Source organism: Lampetra planeri, chromosome 7 (genome assembly GCF_965212315.1).
Source record: "Lampetra planeri chromosome 7, kcLamPlan1.2.h2, whole genome shotgun sequence".
In the NCBI taxonomy this organism is placed as follows: domain Eukaryota; kingdom Metazoa; phylum Chordata; class Hyperoartia; order Petromyzontiformes; family Petromyzontidae; genus Lampetra; species Lampetra planeri.
Genome location: NC_136113.1, coordinates 11,593,008 through 11,613,457, shown reverse-complemented (window position 1 = coordinate 11,613,457; position 20,450 = coordinate 11,593,008). Strand labels below are relative to the sequence as shown.

At 49.1% G+C, this 20,450-nt stretch overlaps 1 protein-coding gene across 2 annotated transcripts; it reads right to left on the bottom strand.

Annotated features, from left to right (window-relative positions):
• Positions 1–1,122: 1,122 nt before the first annotated feature.
• LOC144719974 (interferon-induced GTP-binding protein Mx-like) lies at positions 1,123–20,357 on the bottom strand. Of its 2 annotated transcripts, XM_078596358.1 has the most exons (15): positions 19,880–20,357; positions 15,115–15,399; positions 11,672–11,884; positions 11,165–11,308; positions 10,200–10,354; positions 9,098–9,236; positions 8,590–8,788; positions 7,574–7,655; positions 7,070–7,192; positions 6,463–6,607; positions 5,711–5,869; positions 5,056–5,132; positions 4,425–4,517; positions 2,319–2,504; positions 1,123–1,686 (listed from the first exon to the last, which is right to left on the bottom strand). In XM_078596358.1, the coding sequence occupies exons 1-15, from the start codon at positions 19,896–19,898 to the stop codon at positions 1,462–1,464; spliced, it is 2,244 nt and encodes a 747-aa protein (XP_078452484.1). In that variant the 5' UTR covers positions 19,899–20,357; the 3' UTR covers positions 1,123–1,461. The 2 variants fall into 2 exon arrangements, with proteins under 2 accessions (XP_078452484.1, XP_078452485.1); XM_078596359.1 differs by lacking the exon at positions 15,115–15,399.
• Positions 20,358–20,450: the final 93 nt, after the last annotated feature.

Sequence of the window (20,450 nt, the reverse complement as noted above, 5' to 3'; positions counted from 1 at the left end):
TCTCCTCTCACGTGCCCCGCACGCTCCTCTCGCGTGCCCCGCACGCTCCTCTCGCGTGCCCACGCACGCTCCTCTCGCGTGCCCCGCACGCTCCTCTCGCGTGCCCCGCACGCTCCTCCGTTAGCTCCTCCTCGCACGCGCCCGCACGCGCTCTCCCGTCAGTCGCTCCGCTCCTCCCCGCTCCGCACACCGCTGGCCGACGGTGTGCCGAAGCCCCATCAGCCACGTGGCTGATGGCGCGGCGGCCACCCAACGTGGTCCCGCTTCTTCACTCCATCAACTGACCCCGATCTCTTCCAGGCTCCCCTCTATATCCTCTCTCCCACGTGACCCTGACTCCTCCCTTCCAGATCGTCAGATCCGGCCTTCCCATACTGCCCTGCTGGCTCCACCTCCATTCACCTCGCTTCCCATTGGAGCCGAGGTGAACGGCGGCCCCTCCCACACGCCCCCCATACCCCGGGCCATGTGATTGGGCCAGAGTCCAGCAGCAACCCCATTTACGCTCGCATTACAAAACCAAACAGACCATTCTGTGTCTATCATCTGGTCGGGTGGCCCAGCGCGAGCAGCTCTTATTGGAAGGTTGTAGGTTCAAATCTTGGCTGAGGGGGTTGAATCAACACATCAACCCCTCTGGGGTTGATTAAAATGAGTACCACTTTGTGGGGAGATCAGCTCGTGATTGTCTTACATGGATAGCCTTGTGCGCCACTGGGAATGCGGAATTTCCACTACCGGCTGTCAACACGAGATGAGCACCGAGTCAAATGCTCGGTTTGAGCTGGGAGTCAACATTTGACTTGAACATAAATCCAGTCACTTTTTACTTCCACGTTTTCGAATACTGTGATGAGGGTCAAACGATGTTATGCACAGCTCCACTCTCAACAGTGTACACTCTTTTACACACTAATATAACGTGCTTTGACAAATATGCAAATTAAGTGTGTTCATATAAATCTACATCTTGCTGAGAAATCTATGTAGGTTGCATTTATGGAATTTACATATTAGGATAAACAATCATGTTTATGCTAAAATGTTGGGAATTGTATACTGTAGCATTTTATGAAATGAAGATCCTTTCCATGTCAGTGGTGTAACACGCGAGAAGATGTATCCGTGTATATGCTGTTTATTGAAATAAAAAGCTTGATTTAAACATTAAAACGCTTACGAGTAAACACGTTCCAAAGAACTATTGGTCAAGACTTTTACTGCATACATGTCTATAATAATCAGGAATCTGACGCGGAAGGAGCACAGGCAACAGTGGCTTACTCTATGACCACTGTCACACGACTGAGGCATGTCTTTAATTTTCCATCTATGAAGGGGATGTGCGCATCGGCCTGTCGATGTTCCAATGCGTTTGATCATTAGGCCAGCGCAGCAACAGAAGGAACAGCGACGGGGGAGTCGACTGTCCACCGGTGAGCGTGCGAGCCACCGCGCCCCTCACAGTGCGTTCTCGATGGTGGAGCACGCCTTGCGCAAGCGCTCCACGCGCTCCATCACCATGCGCCGCTTCTCCATTGTGTCCTCATCCTCGCACAGCAGCTCGGCGAGGTTGCCCTCCTGCGCGAGCGCCGTGAGCTCCACGCCCAGCGCCACCACCAGTTCGTCCAGCATGTTGAAGCGCACCGTCATGGGCACCATGTCCATGAGCCGCGTCAGCGCGATCTGCGGCACGCGAGGGGGGGGACCGCACGCCCGATCGGATCGAGTTCCTTTTCACTTTATTGTTTTAGTATTGTGTAAATATGCATGTTGGACTTCTATTGCACCATGCGTAGCCAATTGTGCTACTCGGAGGTTTGGGGAAGGACAACAAACTAAACACAATGATCACTACTACACCTGTTTACCCAGGAAAGCCTCATTGAGTAGTCCCAAGACTCTTTTTCAGGGGGCTTCTGACAAACCTTTGTACACGTGTGTATATTTGATATACATGTGTATGTGTGTGTGTGTAGCGGATGGCGCACTGCGCTACGAACTTGGTGGCCTGAGTCCAATTCCTGCTCACGGCCAACACCAGTGACGATTATCTGAACTAGTGCTGGGCCTCCCCTAGGTCGACTCAGCCTCAAATGAGTACCTGGTGCGGTGTGTAAACATTGCCACTGGGGAAACAAATGCGGCCGGGCGTGGTTGCTGGCCACCCACCCCCTCGTATGCTGCTGTGGCCTTCTTTAGGTGCTCGCTAACAGCACTTGCCCCAACAGTCTATTACAGATTATAGGGGGGATCTTTTTCTTTCTGGGGATGTGCATGTGTATTGGCACGAACCTGTCTGCATGTGTTTAACGTACCTTGAAATATGAGCGCAGATGTTTGTTCATCACACGCAGATCCTCGTCCAGGCCGCCCACATCAAGTAGACTTTTGTCCTTATACATGTTGGGATACTTGTGGGAATTGGAGGAAATTTGAGTATCTCCATTGACTTCAAGATCATGCTGGTGCTCTTCTCTTAGGTTATTCTGATAGAGCATATCCTACACATGCAAAGACAGTCGTAGCAACACACAGTCCAATAAGTAACAAACACTGCTGTAATGTATATACTATAGGTAGCGGAATATATTTTTTTTATGTAACTGCCATAGAGATTGGTACCCCAGTCGGAGTTAAGTACACCCCTGGAAAAAAGTGTCCTAGAAACAAAATATTTAATTGCCTCGGCCATTTTGTATTATTTGGTACCCCGGGGTACCGCCATAAAGATCATATGGTGGTGTGTTGATCTTTATTACAGTATGCCACAGTTTTGATAGACCTAGGCTGAAATGAGTGTGTTCTTGTGTTAACCACTCTTATTGGCCGTATACGTAAATCGGGTACGAATAAAGATTTGCTACTTTCGTTGGTACCAATTCCTGCTTTGGGCCATGGACTGTGTCTGTGAAAGGGAGTCCACACGAGGCGATATTTGGGCAAGGGATTTATTTAAGCCCCACACACTGCAACACATTCACACCTCACAAGAAGCTTTTCCTTCGGGAGCCCCAGAAACACGTCACATAGTCCCCTGTTTATATCTCCCCCCCCCCCCCCTTATCCACCCCCCACGATCTTTCTGGAACCTTCCAGCAAGCTCCTCTCATTCCCTTGCTCTCTACAAATCCTATCCCTTGGCCTCTCTCTTCTTCCTCTCCCTCCTTTCTCTTTTCTGCCAAATCTCTTCTCCGGTCCTCAAGATAATCCCATGCCTTCTTCTTCCCGGCTGCGTTCAGAATCAGAATCTTTATTTATCCTGGAAGAATCCGATGAGCTATTAAGCTCTTTTTCATGGATGTTCTCGCCACCTTTTCTTTTCCTACTCATCTCGGGGGGGGGGCGTGTCTCTGTGCCCTCGCATAGCCCCAATGTGTCCCTACACGATGGCTCTTACAGATGTAGTGCGGTCAAGGAGAGTAGAGACGGCTTGTAGAGGCAACACGTTTATTCCAATAACAACAGTAACAGAGGGGAAGCGGCCCCTCCACCTGATACCTGGGGAGGTATAGCCTCCGGGCTAGTGTGCCCTATCAACTGGGGCTACGTACTCCCAGCCCTCCAGCTAAGGGGTCCTAGGGGAAGCTAGCTGACACAACCCAGCCAAGGTCCTCGGGTCCCGACCACTGGCCCACTCAGTCCCTGCCCTTTGGTCGGACGTCGGGTTCCCAGGGGTTCCCAAAGTCCGACCACTGGTGCACTCAGTCCCGGCCCTTAGAAGGACGTTGGGTCCAAGGGTTCCCAGGGTCCTAGCCAAAGCAGGTCTTCAGTCTTCAGCTTGACGATGACTGCCGGACCCATCCAGAGGTCCGGCTTTTATACCCGTTAGAGGGTCTCTCTGCCCCTAGCCACGCGTTCCTTTTGGAACTCTCTAGGGGGCTCTGGAATACCCCCCCAGCCCCTCTCTTGGGGTCTGGGGAGCCCTATTTGCCCAACGGGCCGACTCATCTTACCCATTCAGTATACCACCCCCTTTTGACACATGTCTGCTACTACAGGTAAGGATGAATGGGAAATGTACACAGTGCCCAACCATGCTACTACACATACAGTGAGGGGAAAAAGTATTTGATCCCCTGCTGATTTTGTACGTTTTCCCACTGACAAAGAAATGATCAGTCTATAATATTAATGGTAGGTTTATTTGAACAAATACTTATTTCCCTCATTAAAATGCAAATCAATTTATAACATTTTTGACATGCGTTTTTCAGGATTTTGTTGTTGTTATTCTGTCTCTCACTGTTCAAATAAACCTACCATTAAAATTATAGACTGATCATTTCTTTGTCAGTGGGCAAACGTACAAAATCAGCAGAGGATCAAATACTTTTTTCCCTCACTGTACGTATTTGGCAGAGTTGGTGTTACGAGTTGCGCCGCGCGTGTGCCGAGTGGCGCGCGGTGCACGTGGCGGGCACCTGCGTGTAGACCATGCTCTCCATGCGGAAGAGGGTGACAATCAGGACACTTGCTCTCTGCTCCTGGCCTTGCACCTGTGCTCCCACCTTTGCCTGCCTCCAGGCAAGGATGAGCGTGCAAAAACACACAAGTCGGCGTTCGTTCAATCAGTGAAATTAGCGACGAGAATATTCGTCAAGCTGACCTGGGTTTCATTGGGTCAACGGTGATACCGAGTGGACGGAAATCGTCCAGCGTTGACGGTGATTATGACACGTAAAATATCCTCATGTATGTGCTGTGAAGAAGGGCCATTGCTTGAAATGTCATCGATTGTATATCTTTCATTTAAAGGGCACAGTGTTATTGACAAATGTTGAGGTTTTTTTCTGAATACTTGGTTTATGGGGCAATGAGAAATGATATGGAGATGTTTGGGGGGTTTTCGGGAGAGGTAGTGGGGGAAATCGGGGAGGGCAGTGGGGGATGGAGGGGAGGGGTGGTGGGGGATGGGGGAACCTCGGGCCAAGTCTGGAACTGATAATTTTCATTGTTAAACACATGCAATGGAATTGAATCAAACACAGGATTGAAAGATTTTGCTGTTGAGCTCGAAGGACATCGTAAGAAAGTAGTTAAAAGAAGGGTCACCTTGACGAGACGGTTAAACTCGGGAAGGAATTGGAACACGTCATCGGCGAGTCGCATGCACACATCCTGCACGCTCCCTGCACCACTCACGCAAACCCACACACATGCGCACACACGTTAAGCACTGCTCACGCAAACCCACCAAGACATATCCCCCTATAGCCTTAACAGAATGTTGGGGCAAGTGCTGTTAGCAAGCACTTATCAAGGCCGGAATGGCACACGAGGGGGTGGGTGGCCAGCAGCACGCCCGACCGCCTTTGTCTCCCCAGTGGCGATGTTTGCACACCACACCAGGTACTCATTTGAGGCTGAGTCGACCTAGTGTAGGCCCAGGACCGGTTCAGATCATCGTCACCGGTGTTGCCTGTGATCGAGAATCGATCTCGGGTCACAGCGCGCGAACCGCTACACCACTGCTCCCCACTGTGCGTCGGTGTCAACTTAAAAACTGTGGCCATTTTTATTTTATTCACACGCAAATGACTTAATTACGAAAACACGAGCAATTGTTACCCCTTACTGTGACAACTTGGCGGAAAAAAGAGTATAGCGGAGACCTTTGACAGTAAATAAACAAAGGGAAAGACAAAATATAATAATAACACATCACACTCTCTCTCGACATTGTGACTATCGGCGCTGCGGCACGTACCACAGGTGACAGCGAGCATGTCGAGGGCCGGTTGCTCCAAGCGTTGCAGATGAACTCGAGCGAGGTTCTCAAAGGCGTGGTAGCTCACGAACCCCGGCAGCTCTCGCCCCCAGCGATTGTCCATGTACTCCCGAATCAAAACATCCAGCTCTTCCAGCCCTGTGAGAAATGAGCACACAACCAGCACGTCGGATTGAACAATTACATTAGTGGTTTCCAACCTATGGTCTGCAGATCACTTGCTTGTCCACAAAGGCATGAGAAGCGGGCAGTTACTACGATTTGGAGTAATTAAAATTTATAAAAATAGATTATTGGTGCACGGTAGTCCGTAGAAATTATTTGAGGGTTGACATTGACAGTGAGTTCAAAAGAATTGGGAAGCACTGGTGTAGACCAATACAATACCCCATTAAGTTCACAGATTCAATAATTTCAGACAAAAATTCGCACCAGTAAATACTAGGGATGAGTTTCTGATGAAGTATAACTTCAGGTTTTTTATTTTATGGAAAAAAATTGAATTTTGTTACCCCTTACTTGAATTTGTTCCATGTCGTTTGATGCGTATGTGTCTTTGGGCCCACAAAAGTGAGGTCCACTCAATTCCACGTGACTTCATATTATTTGTTAATGCAGATAAGAAACATTCAGCTGTAAGCTGTTTTACACATTGAACCCTTCCAGAAAAATGCAAAATAAAAAAAATTCACAGCATGTGAACACAACCGTTGCAGTAGCGATAATCTTACACGCTTCCTCGGCTCTCTTCAGATCCTTGAGCCACGTGCGGAAGTGCTCTCGAGCGAGCGTGTACAGCATCATGTTGCGTGGAAGATTACGGCTGGGCTCTCCCCGCGCGAGTCCTCGCACGTCCTCATTGTATCTCATCACGCGCTGTGAACACACAGCAAGCACACACGCGAGACATTGAAGGCGGTGACATGGACCAGCGGTGCAAACTGACGATGCCTGAACCGCCTCCGGTACAGCGCTACAGGGGGAAAACACCGTGACCAGGCCCAGGACGCGAGCTGCATCTGCGGTGAAGAACGGATGACGCTTCCTCCTGGCGTCGCCTGCAACGAGGAGCCGCGCACAGCCGATGAGTTCAGCACCGCTGCTATGTACGGCAGCAAGAGCCGTTTATGAGAATGCTGTCGAAATAGGTCACACGTTTGGCGCAACGGTGCTTCGTTGACTATGCATGATGAAATAAATATTACTGACCGTGTGCGGGGGGAGGGGCCCTGTTCCTCAAATAAATGATCGCCATTGATTTTCAAAAAATATATTAAGGCAACAAATAGAAGAGTGGCCCTAGCGGCAACGCACTTGCCGCTCGTCGTGTGCACGCACCGCGTTGATGAACAGCTGCTTCGCACGAGCGTCGTCCGGGATGGACTCGCCCTGTTTCTCCAGCTCGGCGCGCGCTTCACGCAGCTTTTCCGCCAGCTCCTTCCGCAGTTTTGGCAGCGTGCGCTGCGACGCGACATCATTCACCGCGAGGGAACAGATATCAGTTTGTACGTTGTTTTTTGTTGTTAAACTTGTTTGCCCAGAAAAAACCTCAACAATGTTTCCCAGGAGGGTCCTGCAAAGTTTTTGTAGCAGGGGTTGACATTGCTACGTGCAGTGATCTATGTGCAGTTATTTACAGGTTATTCTTTATCACTGGGTTGTTGTACGTTATTTTCTAACTATGGGAGCAAACCAGAAAACCTGGAGGAAACCGTGCAGAACACTGGGAGAACAATACAAACTCCACGCAGAAAGGCGCCCGAGTCGGGAATCATACCCAGGCCCCCTTCTTGCTGCGAGGCACAAGCGTTACCACTGCGTCGCCACCCTGCTTCCGCCCACCTTGATGTTGTCCACAAGTTCCTCGGTGAGCTTGGCAGCCAAAACGGTGGTGGTGGTCATCTTCCCACCGTTGTGCACGTGGCTAACGGGACAGAGACACCACAGTGCAGCAAGGGTCAATCGCAGATATCATCGGTCAAAGTCAACTACGCATCATACTTCACAGCATTCCACCCGCAGTGTGAGAGATGTGGAGAGTGGAAAAGATAAGGGAGTGAGACGACCCTACGCACACAAAGACGGTGGAACAAAGGCTGAGGAAGAGGAAGGCACGCAAAGTACCAGCTGCCAGCATCACCGAAAAATGCTGCGAACACCCACGCCACTCAGAAAAGTAGTCCGTCACGCGCTAAGCTCCCGTTATAGTGGGAGCGGTGCAAGTAAAGACAAAAAAAGTTCCATTAAAGAAAAAACGCGTTAAAGTGAAAACGCACAGCGTGAGCGCCACGCGTTAAACGGGGATTTACTGTTGGTGGAAAGATTGTTGTCAAAATGTGTTTACAATGCTGTTGTCTTTATTGAATCACACCAGACTGAACTCATCACTTGAAATTTCATGTGCATGTATCCCCTTACCCGTTTACAGAAAACTGCAACAATCACCCTATATCCATTTTGATATTTCTGTAAATTAATATTTATCGTGGAATTTTTTTCGTAACATAATTTGTCAGAGCCAACATTCGTAACGGGACAGTTATTTTATTTCATATTGATTTATGCTTGTGGTGTTTTAAAATGACTACTGTCATGTGGTTGTTGTTGCTCTAAATGCCACTCAGCGGTCTTTGCTCCCGTTTCTATTTGCTTCATCGTTGCGATTTATTACACGGAAATCACTTTTGCTATATTGGTGACCCAGGTGACTCGTTAAAATGAGACTCATCCGGGTAGCCTTGAGTGCTCGCCTGCTTACAAAAAATAAATTTGACACCTTGGGTTAAAAACAGAAATAGGCCACAATCACGGCCCGAGAAGATGTGGGCTGGAGGCGGGTGCAGGCACTGAGCACGCACCTGAAGATGGGGTGCTTCTTGAAGAAGGCAGCCTCTACACGCGACGCCTCGGCCAACGTCTGCTCTGCCTCCACGTCGCGCTGGCTCCGGCACTTGACCAGCACGTAGCCCTTGCGCAGCGGGAACACCTGGTTCTGCAGGATGCGCAGAGCGTTGCGCTCGGTTCCCTCGTCCATCAGGTCTGGCTTGGTGAGGACCCCTAGGGTGGAAAAGTTGCCATTCTGAAATAAGTAGGAACGACGCGCCACTTGCGCCCCGGGCACTGGTGCATTATTCACGTGAAAAACGTCCGCGCTTGCTTAATAAAGAGCGCGTCTAAAAGCAGAATGGAAACTGCTAACGGCGGAAAACAAGGCAGACCGTCCATGTGTCCATTATTATAACACTTCTTTACTCAGTTGAGCCTCACTAAGACGCAATAATTTTTTAGGAAGGTCCTGCCAAGTTTTCCAATTGGAGAAATCATTTGCAAGGCAGTTTGTGGTGCGCCGAGGACTGTTGTCGTTACCAAGGGTACGTTCGCCAGTGGGGTCCACAGCCTGAGCCATCTTAAGCGCCTCAGTTGTAGCAATGTCCACATTGCAGGGGATCACCACCAGATTGATGGTCTCCTGCCGGCCGATGTGGTCACGAATCAGGTCCTTTATCTAAAGGAGAAGGCAGAGTCAAACAAGCTGATGTAGTCAAGATTACATTGTCGCCGAACGGTCAAGATCAACGTCAAGAGGTCATCATGGCCAAAGCCACCGATGCCACCACCGCACCTCGCCAACGCTTTCTCCCCTCCACTACTTTCGGCAGACGCTGCACTGTGGACGCGCGACCTTCAAGATCTGCCCTGACAGTCTCCCACCATCTGGCCTTGGGTCTTTCCTGAGGTTAATGTGCCTTGCGTGCAGCACGCTATGTTGGGCACACCCTGCTGCAGTAGTTGTCAAACAGGCCCTGATGGTCTCCGTGGTAACGTGTGGAGGTGAAGCCACCATTCCAATGCCATCCCGCGACAATTTGTGTAAACGTCCATGTGGCTCAGTGGTAGAGCAAGCGGCTCGCAAGCGATATCTGGGTGACACATTAGGGGCAGCACTTTCCCACCCACTCTGCCATGTTGGGGCGACTATGGTCACATGGCATTCAAACCAATATTCACATTCTCAGAGATGAAATATAGCCAATTAAGTGCTAAATCAAATGAGAAAATTAATTTTTTTGTGCATTGTTATTGAGGACTAGGCTGAGACGGTCAACTCCCTAGACTTGAGAATCCGGTTTTAATCCCAAGTGGCTGCCTGTATTCAAACTCATCATCTTATTGATGCCAGTTCCATGCCCTGACCTCTTATCCACCTGGCCTCCTCACGTTACTTTGGGAAACACACGCAGCAATCGTCACTCCCTCCTGTAAAAACTTGGTAGGACCCTCCTGAAAAAGAGTCTTCGGACTCAGTGAGGCTTTCCTGGGTAAACAAGCCCTACACAATGATGACATTTTGTTGGTTTGGCTTGAGTTGTGCAATTAATGGTGCCGTGTGTCCATTACGAGCGGGTTCCGGAATGTACGCTCCGCTACGTTCAACAAGGTGGTGAGCATTGGTGTGGTGAGCACATGCCTGAGTCTCAATGTCGACGGCTTGGCCAGCAAGGGCTACGCGGGCGATCCCGGGCAGGTCGATGAGGGTGAGATCGGGAACACTATTAGAGGTCACCTCGAGCTCGATGAGGGTCTTGCTCACGCCCAGATCATCTCCTGTCAACTCTGACTGGGCTGTGAGAAACAAGGGACGTTGTCAATATTAAGCCTGAGAGCAGGAAGAAGAAGATGTAAATGCAATCGCGTTTTATTTGTTTTATTATGAGTCTATCATTGTGCATTAAATACATGGAGTAAAAAAAACCGCCTGCTAATACTGCGGATGTATTAACCATAAATATACACGTCGGTGTACTTTAAAGATCCTGTGACATAATTCAAAGTTGAGTAGCCCATTATGTGCTGGCGCCACGGTCCAATATTGCCACAGTGAGGAATTGAACGGTACTCTCAAACGACTCGATTGCGATATACATGGCAGCGATCATCCGCCCCCTACTACGGGAGCGGGGGTCTGTCACACAGAATCTTCTACCCGACAAACACAAGAACAAAAAACCTTGAGTTCAACCACTTCATGAATGCAGTCTGATCAGACAGCAATGCACATTCGAGATGCTATGAGCATGATTTTTGCATTTCTTAAATGTTTATTTACGTGTGGGTGTGGAGGAGTGCAGGGCGCTCTACAGAGATATGACGAGTCCTTGAAATATTGAGGGGCACATTAGGGAAATGTAAACTGGGTGTGTCATCCCCAATTAAGGTTACATTGGGCACGTCCTTGCCCATATAAGAAATTACGGAACAAAAATCGATAGATATAATAGCGATTTCGAATCCATGCTCGATGCCACGCCAGACTGATCCCATTGCTCCAACCCATCGTGTGGCATTCCTTTCCACTGGATAGACGATGGTCATGCATTGCATGATCCCTCCATATTTCACGGACTCGTTGTGTCACGACCCACGGCGCCGTACCCTGCAGGACGGCGTCGCCCACACTTTCTGGAGAGTCGAGCTTCGTGTTGACGGTGCGGCCCTGCACGCGGTACTTGATGCGTCCAACCCAGGGGCCCGGTGCGCGCTTCAGCTTCAGGGCAAGCGGGCAGCGCGTCACGATGCCTGCACGCAGAGACAGAGGAGGAGGTTGTGATCCGTGGGACACGTGTGCAGGGTGGAGGAGAGTCGGGGAAGACCTAAAGCCAGAACGTGATATATTGTGAGCGGTCTTTAAAAGTAGGCGCGAGGATCTGACAAAAGGCAACGATGTCAAAGTCTGGCACTGTTAATTAGTAATCATTTTACTTGGCTATAGCAGCATTCATGCAAATTGAATCTCAAAACGCTGTAGAGTTCTAACATGCCCAGATTGCGTGCAGAAGCGCAGGAACCTACAGACAAGCGGGAAGGCAACCAGAACATATTCCAACAATTGCCCATGCTCTGTCATCCTATATTGGGGTGGTGCGATGTCTTTTCGCTCACCACTGCCACGTGGAAGCTGCACCCCAGAGAGAGCCTCCAGCACAGAGCTCTTGCCCGAGCTTTGGTCCCCGATGACGGCCACAGCGGGGAGGCCCACGTCCTGGTCCACGCCCAGAAAGCGCAGCTGGTCGATCAGGTCGATGTAGGGACGAACCTTTCGGTCAAAAGAGTGAACCAGAGACGCACCCTGGGGGGCTGAGCACGACGAGTTGCCTGCAAATGAAAGTGTGCAGGAAATGAACATGATCGTTCCAACTTTGAAATCATAATACTATTGATGTTAATACAAAACAGTACAGGCTGTCCTCTACTTACGAACACCCGACTTATGAACATCCACACTCGTGAACCGGCTTCCAAGAGTTTATTTTTACATCGACCTGGATATACGAACTCGCACTTGTGAACCGAACCGTGGAACCATTTGTTCAGCAGAGCGATCCTCCACGAGTTAAATTAGTCACAGCAACCCGCTGTGTGTGGATGGTTGAGAAAAAGCGACAGGCCCACTCTAATCGTCTACAGCATCCCACGTCAGAGAATGAGAAGGCTTACTGCAGCCTTCGCTCGGAGGTTCGGAGAGCTGTGAGGCGCTGCAAGGATGGGTGGTGGTCGCGGATTGCTGAGGAGATGGGAGTCTGCTTCAGTGGCCCGTGATCACCCATCCCTATTTAATTCCATCAAAAAAGTAACCTGCAGCGCCACACCTATTACCATCATTAGGGGAAAAAACGGTGATCCAATCTCCGACCCCCAGGAACAGGTTTGCAAATTTGCTGAGCATTTATGTGAGGTCCTGGGGGGACCGCACAGACTGTAACAACTACAGGGGCATCTCACTCCTCAGTGTGCCGGGAAAGGTCCTGGCAATGATTATTCAACATCGCCTTGCTAGCCACGCTGAGGAGAGGCTTGAGGAGCCCCAATGCGGTTTCAGGAAAGGGTGGACCTGCACAGATGCCATATTTTCTGTCCGTCTGCTACAGCAGAGGTGTATGGAATTCCAACAAGACCTACATCTCTGCTTTATTGACCTGGTCAAGGCCTATGCTACCATCAGTAGGCCTGGGCTCTGGGTTGTTCTTCGTGCTTTCGGAGTCCCTGACCCTCTGCTCACGATCATTAAGGACCTTCATGATAGTGAGGGGGTCCGGGTAAAACTACGTGGCCGGGAGTCAGAGCCATTCACTGTACACCTTGGGGTGCGACAGGGATGTCCTCTGGCTCCCTCATTATTTAACATCTATTTTGACCACGTAGTTCGTGAAGCATTCAATAGCTGTCCCGGGAGAATTTCCATTTGGTACAGATATAATGGGAGGCTGATCGATGCCCGGGTGTGATCAAGGGATGGCTCCCTATTGGTCAACCACGTTATGTATGCTGATGATTTAGTAATTGCTGCTCATTCAGAGGAGGAGTTGGAGACGCTGCTGCTGATACTGGAGCGTGCCACTAAGAGGTGGGGCCATACCATCAGCCCCACCAAAACTAAGCACCTGCCTGGGTAATTTGTACCATCGGACACTCCACCCCCACAACTCTCAATCGGTGATGGGGCAGTTGTGGAAATAGTGGAGAGTTTCCCATACCTGGGCAGTGTGCTCATGACCGGCTCCGGTTTAACAGCAGAGGTCTCACTCCGAATCAGTCGAGCGACAATATCCTTTCATCGGTTGCGTAACGCTGTGTGGAAGCTAGCTGGTCTGTCGCTCCGCACGAAGCTTCAGGTCTTCTCGGCCACGGTCATTCCCTCCCTTCTCTACGCTTGAGAAACGTGGACCCCCCTAATGGAACATCTTCGCCGGTTATAAACTATTTAGGCTGGCCTGTCTACGATCCATCCTGGGTTTAACCAGGCTGGATTGTGTGAGGAGCTCCCAAATCCTTGAAAGATCTGGGTAAAGTCCCATCGGTGAGCTCCTCCTGCAGGCAAGGCTGCGTTGGCTGAGTCATGTAGCCTGCATGCCCAGCCACCGCATGCCATAACAGCTTTTGTTCGGCCGGATCGAGGGGGCTAAACGGGCGCGGCACGGGCTACACAAGAAATGGAGTGATGTGGTACAGGAAGACGTGGAGCTGAGTGGACTTGCCGATGACTGGTACCAGCAGTGTCAAGATCGGCCTCAGTGGAGGAGGCTCGTGAAGGACGCTACTTGGCAGTTGGAGGCAGTCGCCCTCCAACAGCAATGGAGGGCAGAGGAGCGACGCTCACAATAACGAGCAGAGCGCCGGGCGGCTAAAGCACAGCAAGTTGTCACAGTAGGGGGCACAGGTGGTGTATCAGCCAGTCATCTCAATCAGTCGACCCGTGGCACCTGGCTGTGCTCCGTGACCTCCTGCCAGCGGGCGTTCGACACTTCACGTGGCCTCAAGGTACACATAGCCTGGCACACGCGTCGTGGCGAATGGCGGTTGTTGTTGTTGTGTAAGTTGGCACAGTGGAAAGCACAGTTGGTGTATCTGCCAGCCATCTCAGTCAGACCATGGCAGCTGGGTCTGGTCCCTGACCTGTGAACGGGCCTTCGACACTTCCCATAGCCCCAAAATGCACCGAGCATGGCACAAGCGCCAAAGTCAGGTCACCACCACTTCGTGGCGAGCGGATGTTGTTGTTGTGTGAAAGTGTGTGTGTACATGCACGCGCGTGCTCACGACCAACACCAGTGACGATGATCTGAATGGGTCCTGGGCCTCCTCTAAGTCGACTCAAGTCTCAAATGAGTACCTGGTGCAGTGTGTAAACACCACCACTGGGGATTCCAAGGCGACCAGGTGTGGTGCTGGCTACGTTGTCTGGTATGCAGGAAATCGTGGGTTCGATCCCGACCCTGATGCCTGCATACTATGAGTTTGCGTGTTCTCCCCGTGGTCGCGTGGATTTTTTTCCGGGTTCTCTGGTTTTTCCCTCCACATTTAGAAACATCCGTTTAGAGTATTTGGCTGCTATACATTGTAATGTAATAAATTCCCACATTTATAAGCCACGTCCTTGAACTCCCTTTGTGATCATGACGCTCCTGAAAAATAGCTATATAGCTCAGTGGGCCTTAAAATAAAAGTAGTTTAGTTTGCTGTATCGGCCTTCATAAGCGCTGGTCGTTAACCGAACTTGCCCCCGCAGCGTGTTAAGGTTACACGGTGGATGATTGTTGTGGTTGTGTGTGTGCCCCCCCCACCCACTCCACCCATTACAATGCCACCACGAGTCCCCCCTTTCCTACACGGCAAATCACGCTCGCACGCAGCACAGGACAGCTGGTAAACAAACAGCTGCGTCTCCGTGGCGCGCAGGACGCATTCGATCGATTGGTCTCCTAAACTCGTTGCGCGAACATTTGCTCGTCTTACGAACGAATTGGTCTAAATTCTAATTGTTCGTGATAGTTAATTCTCGTAGAAGGAACGCTCGTTCAGTGAAACGCGCCTCTAAATTATTTTACCATATTCAGCAACTGTCTCTTTTTTTGCCCCAGGTGCAGGCGTGGTCCCGTTGCTGTCTCCTGGCTCTGGACCATCCTCAGTTCCCCATGCTGGGGACTCTTCCAAGTCCGTCCGTGGTTCCATCTGCTGCGTGCAGGCTCTGTCAGGCTCTGCCACTGCTGCTTTCGCGTCGAGGTTCTTTCTTCCCCGATTGTGATTCTTTTGTCGGCGTCGAGGGTTTATCCGGGCTTGCTTTGGGTCATCCGACTGCATGAAGGCCCATCCAGAGCCTGCCGCAGCTCCATCTGTGACATGTATACATATAACGTCTTTGTAGGGCCTGCTCAGCCTCTGGTACACAACCACCACTCAGCAAAAAAATAATTGACCGTTGACTTGCAAGAATGAAGAAATCTGGCTTTCAAATTCACTACCAAACTCACAATCACACCATTGTGATCAGTTCTGGTAAAGTGCATTTCAAACTCTTCATTAATTTCAAATGTTTAAAGTGCAATTCACATGTTTATTTAGTCTTAATCACAATTTTACTCGTTGGGCTGGGGCCATATCTGTGGCATTTCATTTTTGCTTCCTGAAGTACATATTTTAATCCATGCTTTAATTTCCTTAAATTTAATTTCCTTAAAGCAGGAAAGGTCGTGGTTCATAATTAATATGTTTGGGTTAGATCGCGTTATTTATAAAGGTGTCACAATCCTCCACCACCCGACATGGCCAATCAGTAAAAAAATGTGTCACGTTGATAAAAGACAAATATTTCACTACTTTAGCCCATTGGTGTGTTGAAGAGTGAATCCACAACATTTCCAGTTTGAGTACGACGTTTCGCTGGAAATTACATCCAGCATCTTCAGGCGATTTGCCAGAATAGTGAAGCCATCCACCTGCTTCCGGTCTTAAACAGTGCAGGATGACGTCATCATTGTTGAACCCCATCAGGATTCGAGATCAGAGGTGGGGGTGTATGCAATTATGCAATCGATCAGCAATCAGCCACTGAGCATGTGACTCACCTGTAAGGAATTGCAATGTGGTGTATTACTTAATAATATGCTTCCAAGCTGCGCTGAGTCTATAGCTATCACAGCGTTTTAATTATTTGAATTCTTCTCAATTTCAATTGATTCTCTAACTAATCTTGGCCAGTAATAATTACTTCTGCATAACACTTCAACGTTATCAAAATCAATTGAATGTCCTTGTTGGCGAGCAATGCTCTGCCACTGATGACAGCTATGTTTAGGATGTTATGTTCTTTTGGTGTTCTTTTAGTCTTACGCTAATGCTATGTCCCGTCTGTCCAATATAACACTTACCGCATAAGCAATTGATCCGATATACACCTTCTATTGATAACTTCGGTAATTAATCTCTAGTACAAGACACTAGTTTTTGAATTTTGTGTATCGTACCAAATCTCACTCTAATGTTTTTCTTTTGCAAAACACGGGCTAGTTTGTCAGTAACTCCCGAGATATATGGTATTTTAATTGTTTTGATAATTTGATCACTTTCAGCAGTATTGTTGTTCGATCTTGATTTGGCATTCAATTCTTTGTTAATTTGAGCATTATTGTAGCCATTCAGTCTTAGTGCTTCTTTAACATGTTTAATCTCTTTCTTTAAACTTTCATAGATGGAGCTGCGGCAGGCTCTGGAAGGGCCTTCATGCAGCTGTCAGCAGTGGCAGAGCATGCTTTCCAACAAGGACATTCAATTAATTTTGATAACGTTGAGGTATTATGCAGAACGAATTATTACTGGCCAAGATTAGTTAGAGAATCGATTGAAATTGAGGATTAAAATAATTTCAATCGCTGTAATTTCGACTCAGCACAGCCTGGAAGTATATTATTAAGTAATACGCAACACATCATGCAATTCCTGAGAGGTGAGTCACATGCTAAGTGGCCGATTGCTGGTCGATTACATAATTGCATACACCCCCACCTCTGATCTCGAATCCTGATGGGGTTCAACAATGATGACGTAATCATCCACTATTTAAGACCGGAAGCAGGTGGATGGCTTCACTATTCTGTCAAATCGTCTGAAGATGCTGGATGTAATTACCAGCGAAGCGGAGTACTCACATTGTAAATGTTGTCGATCCACTCTTCAACACACCGGTGGGCTAAAGTAGTGAACTATTGGTCTTTTGTCAACGCGACACATTTTTTACTGGTTGGCCGTGTCGGGTTGTGGAGGGTTGCGACACATTTAGGGGCCGTCCATAAATGACGTTACGCGATTTTGGACTATTTTTGACCCCCACCCCCTCGTCACACGACGTCACAAAAAGTCAGACCCCTCCTCAAATATGACGTCACAAAGCTCTGCCCCCCCCCAAAATAAAACATGCTTCAAATCGCTTTAAACTATTGTCATTGTAGTACGTTGTCAATGTGGCGCTGCACTCTGATGTTGTAGGAGAAAACATTGATTAAAAAGTATATTTAATTAAATAGAACGTGTTGTCTATATTTATTTAAAGTTGCGCATTTTTACGTGACGTCACATCTCAACCCCCCCCCCCCCCATCGTCACACATCGCAACAAATGTCTGACTCCCCCCCCCCCCCCCAGGTGTGTGACAATTTATGGACGGCCCCTTATAAATAACGCGATCTCACCTAAAACCCTTCATTATGAATAATACTGGCCACGAAAGCCTACGTGTAAAACTGAAGTTAATGTTTTAAGGACTTTTTTTTACAAAGCCACTAATTTTTGGAGTCGCAGGTTTGAGCTTATTCGGGTCCCGTTTTAATTGGAGGTCTCGCTTACAGTATTTGGATTTTTTATTCAGACCCCACCACCTCCTCTTCAGGCCCCGCACCCTCCTTCAGCCCCCACCTCTTCAGGACCTGCCACCTCTTGAGACCACACCCTTTCTCTTGAGGCCCCACCTCTTCATTTTCAGGCCCCACCCACTCTTCTTCAGGCTCCAACCCACCTCTTCAGGTCCAACCTCTTTCAGCCCCCCCTCTCCAGGCCCCACCTCTTCCCCAGGCTCCGCCCCTTCCTCTTCAAGCCCCGCCTCCTCCTCTTCAGGCCCCACCCCCTCCTTCAGGCCCCACCCCCTCCTCTTCAGGCCCCCCCCGCATCACAAGGCCCCAACCACCCCTTCCTGCAGACCAGGGCCGGGCTTGTGTTTGTAAAGGCAGCGGTGTCGCTTAAATCTTGCTTCCTCCATCCTTGCACACGTCACCCATCTTCATCATTGCATCTTCACAATACTGTACCCACGTTTACTCTGGTCCGTAATCATATCCTCGGCATATTTTGCATTCATGTAACATGTTTAACTTGTTTGTACAATTTAGCTGCAGCCGCCTCTGATTACCACGGTGTGAAAGAAGTTCAACATCCCATAAGGCGCGTTAATCTTTAGATCAAGGTTATTATTAGCATCGTTGCACTTTGTTTCAGCAGGAAAGCCCACTGATTCTCATTCCTTTTTTTGAGGCGGGTCCTGTCAAGTGTTCGCTCGGTCACATCACCGACTCGGGTGTCACCGTCATTGTATGAATGTTAAACAAACACAAACAAGTGTGGGTTCACGGTGGTCTGTGTGCGCGCGTCGTTACATGCGTTTACAATGCACGCGTCGCACACCTTGACACCTTTCGCAAACGAGATGTCCCATCTCAAAGGGCCGCGGAGTTTTAACGGTAGTTTCCGCGTAATATAAGTCGCGCATTCGAGGAGTTTTAATGTGCAATATATGCGCCTTGCTCCTAAAACTAAACTACTTTCATTTATTTTTACCAGGTAAGGTCCAATGAGCTATATAGCTTGCTTTTTTTAAGAAGCGACCTGGTCACAAATGATACTTCAATTAAGTGACTTATCAAGTGGGAATATATAGCAGCCAAATACTCCAAACTGCGTGTTGAATGTTGATGTGGAGGACCCGGAGAAACATCCACGCGACCACGGGGTGAACATGCAAACTCCAAATGTACAGGCATGGTCAGGGTCAAGATCGCATCTACGCCCTCCTTGTAGTACCAGGCGATTGAGATAACGTCTCGTCACCGTAGCTCTCCCTGCAAGATTCGCGGGGCCAGAGTTTTGCCGGCGCCTACGGCAGAGCTGCTGAAGACATCCACTCACATCGAGGCCGCGTGGCCGGATGGGATGTGTGCATTACAAAGCTTTTGTTTTATTTCTATGCAATTCGACAGATTACGTAAAGCATTGTCTGCTTATTTATTTGGTTTCTCGTATTCTCACGCACCGCCGCGAAATGGTTATTTATGCGTACAATATTATTTAATGTAAATTATAAACAAAGATATATCCAAACAAACACCTCGTAACGGATGATGGTCACAAGCCTCACCCGCGTCCGCACTGTAACAATGACAGCTGCAGATGCGGACACTGGACGATGATGCACAAATGTCATATTTTTTTAAACCTCTCCGGCAATGTGCAGCAGCGACTGTAGTTACCACCCAGAAACAGATCGTGGATCACACAGAAGCGACTCAAAAAAATAAACATCCCGATTCACAAACACGGAGGAGGAGGAGGCATCACCGCCGCAGCCAGACACTTCACCACTCCTGGCATCATTTATTCGCATCGTCATTTAACCAACCTCAACGCCACCTTGTGGTTGTGGCTCCACATCAACGACCAGCTACGCGACGAGCAATTGCAATTCAAACAACACAGGGCGATACGCTAACGTCTGGCTTGTCACACTCGCACCGCACTCAAAGAGCCCGTGAATACAACCCGCCACGTTACCAGAGTCGGACGGATCCATGATCGCACGAACACTCCGGAGCGCTGGATGAAGCAGAACTCTTCGTTCACGGCACCGGCGGTGGTGGTGGTGTGAGCGTCGTTTCCGTGAACAGTTCGTTATAAAGCCGTCGGGGTCTTACTGATATCGTCATAGCGCGTCCGCCCTGCCGCTGAACAGAGGGACGCGCAATTGCTGAGAATCGACGCGTCTCGAACCACCAAACTCGTTTTTAGACCGCCCCACCCCCGCGATAAAACTGCGTCACAAACCAAATATTGTCACTGGGTAATATTATTTCCTTATTGCTTATGCCTCAAAAGTTCCGAAAATGGCCATTGTTCCCACAAACTTTGCTTTTGTGACCAGGACACAAAAGCTAAGTTAATAATCGACTCGCTTACCCGATCTTATCGTGAGGTCCAAATTCAAACATCACACGTGTTTTCCTCCAGTTGCTTTGGTCAAATCTCCCTAACCCATTCTGTACCCCGTACCGCCGACAATATTCGTGCCTCAAACACTCAGTCTCAACATTAAAGTAAACCTCCCTAAAATTATTCCCAGTGCGTT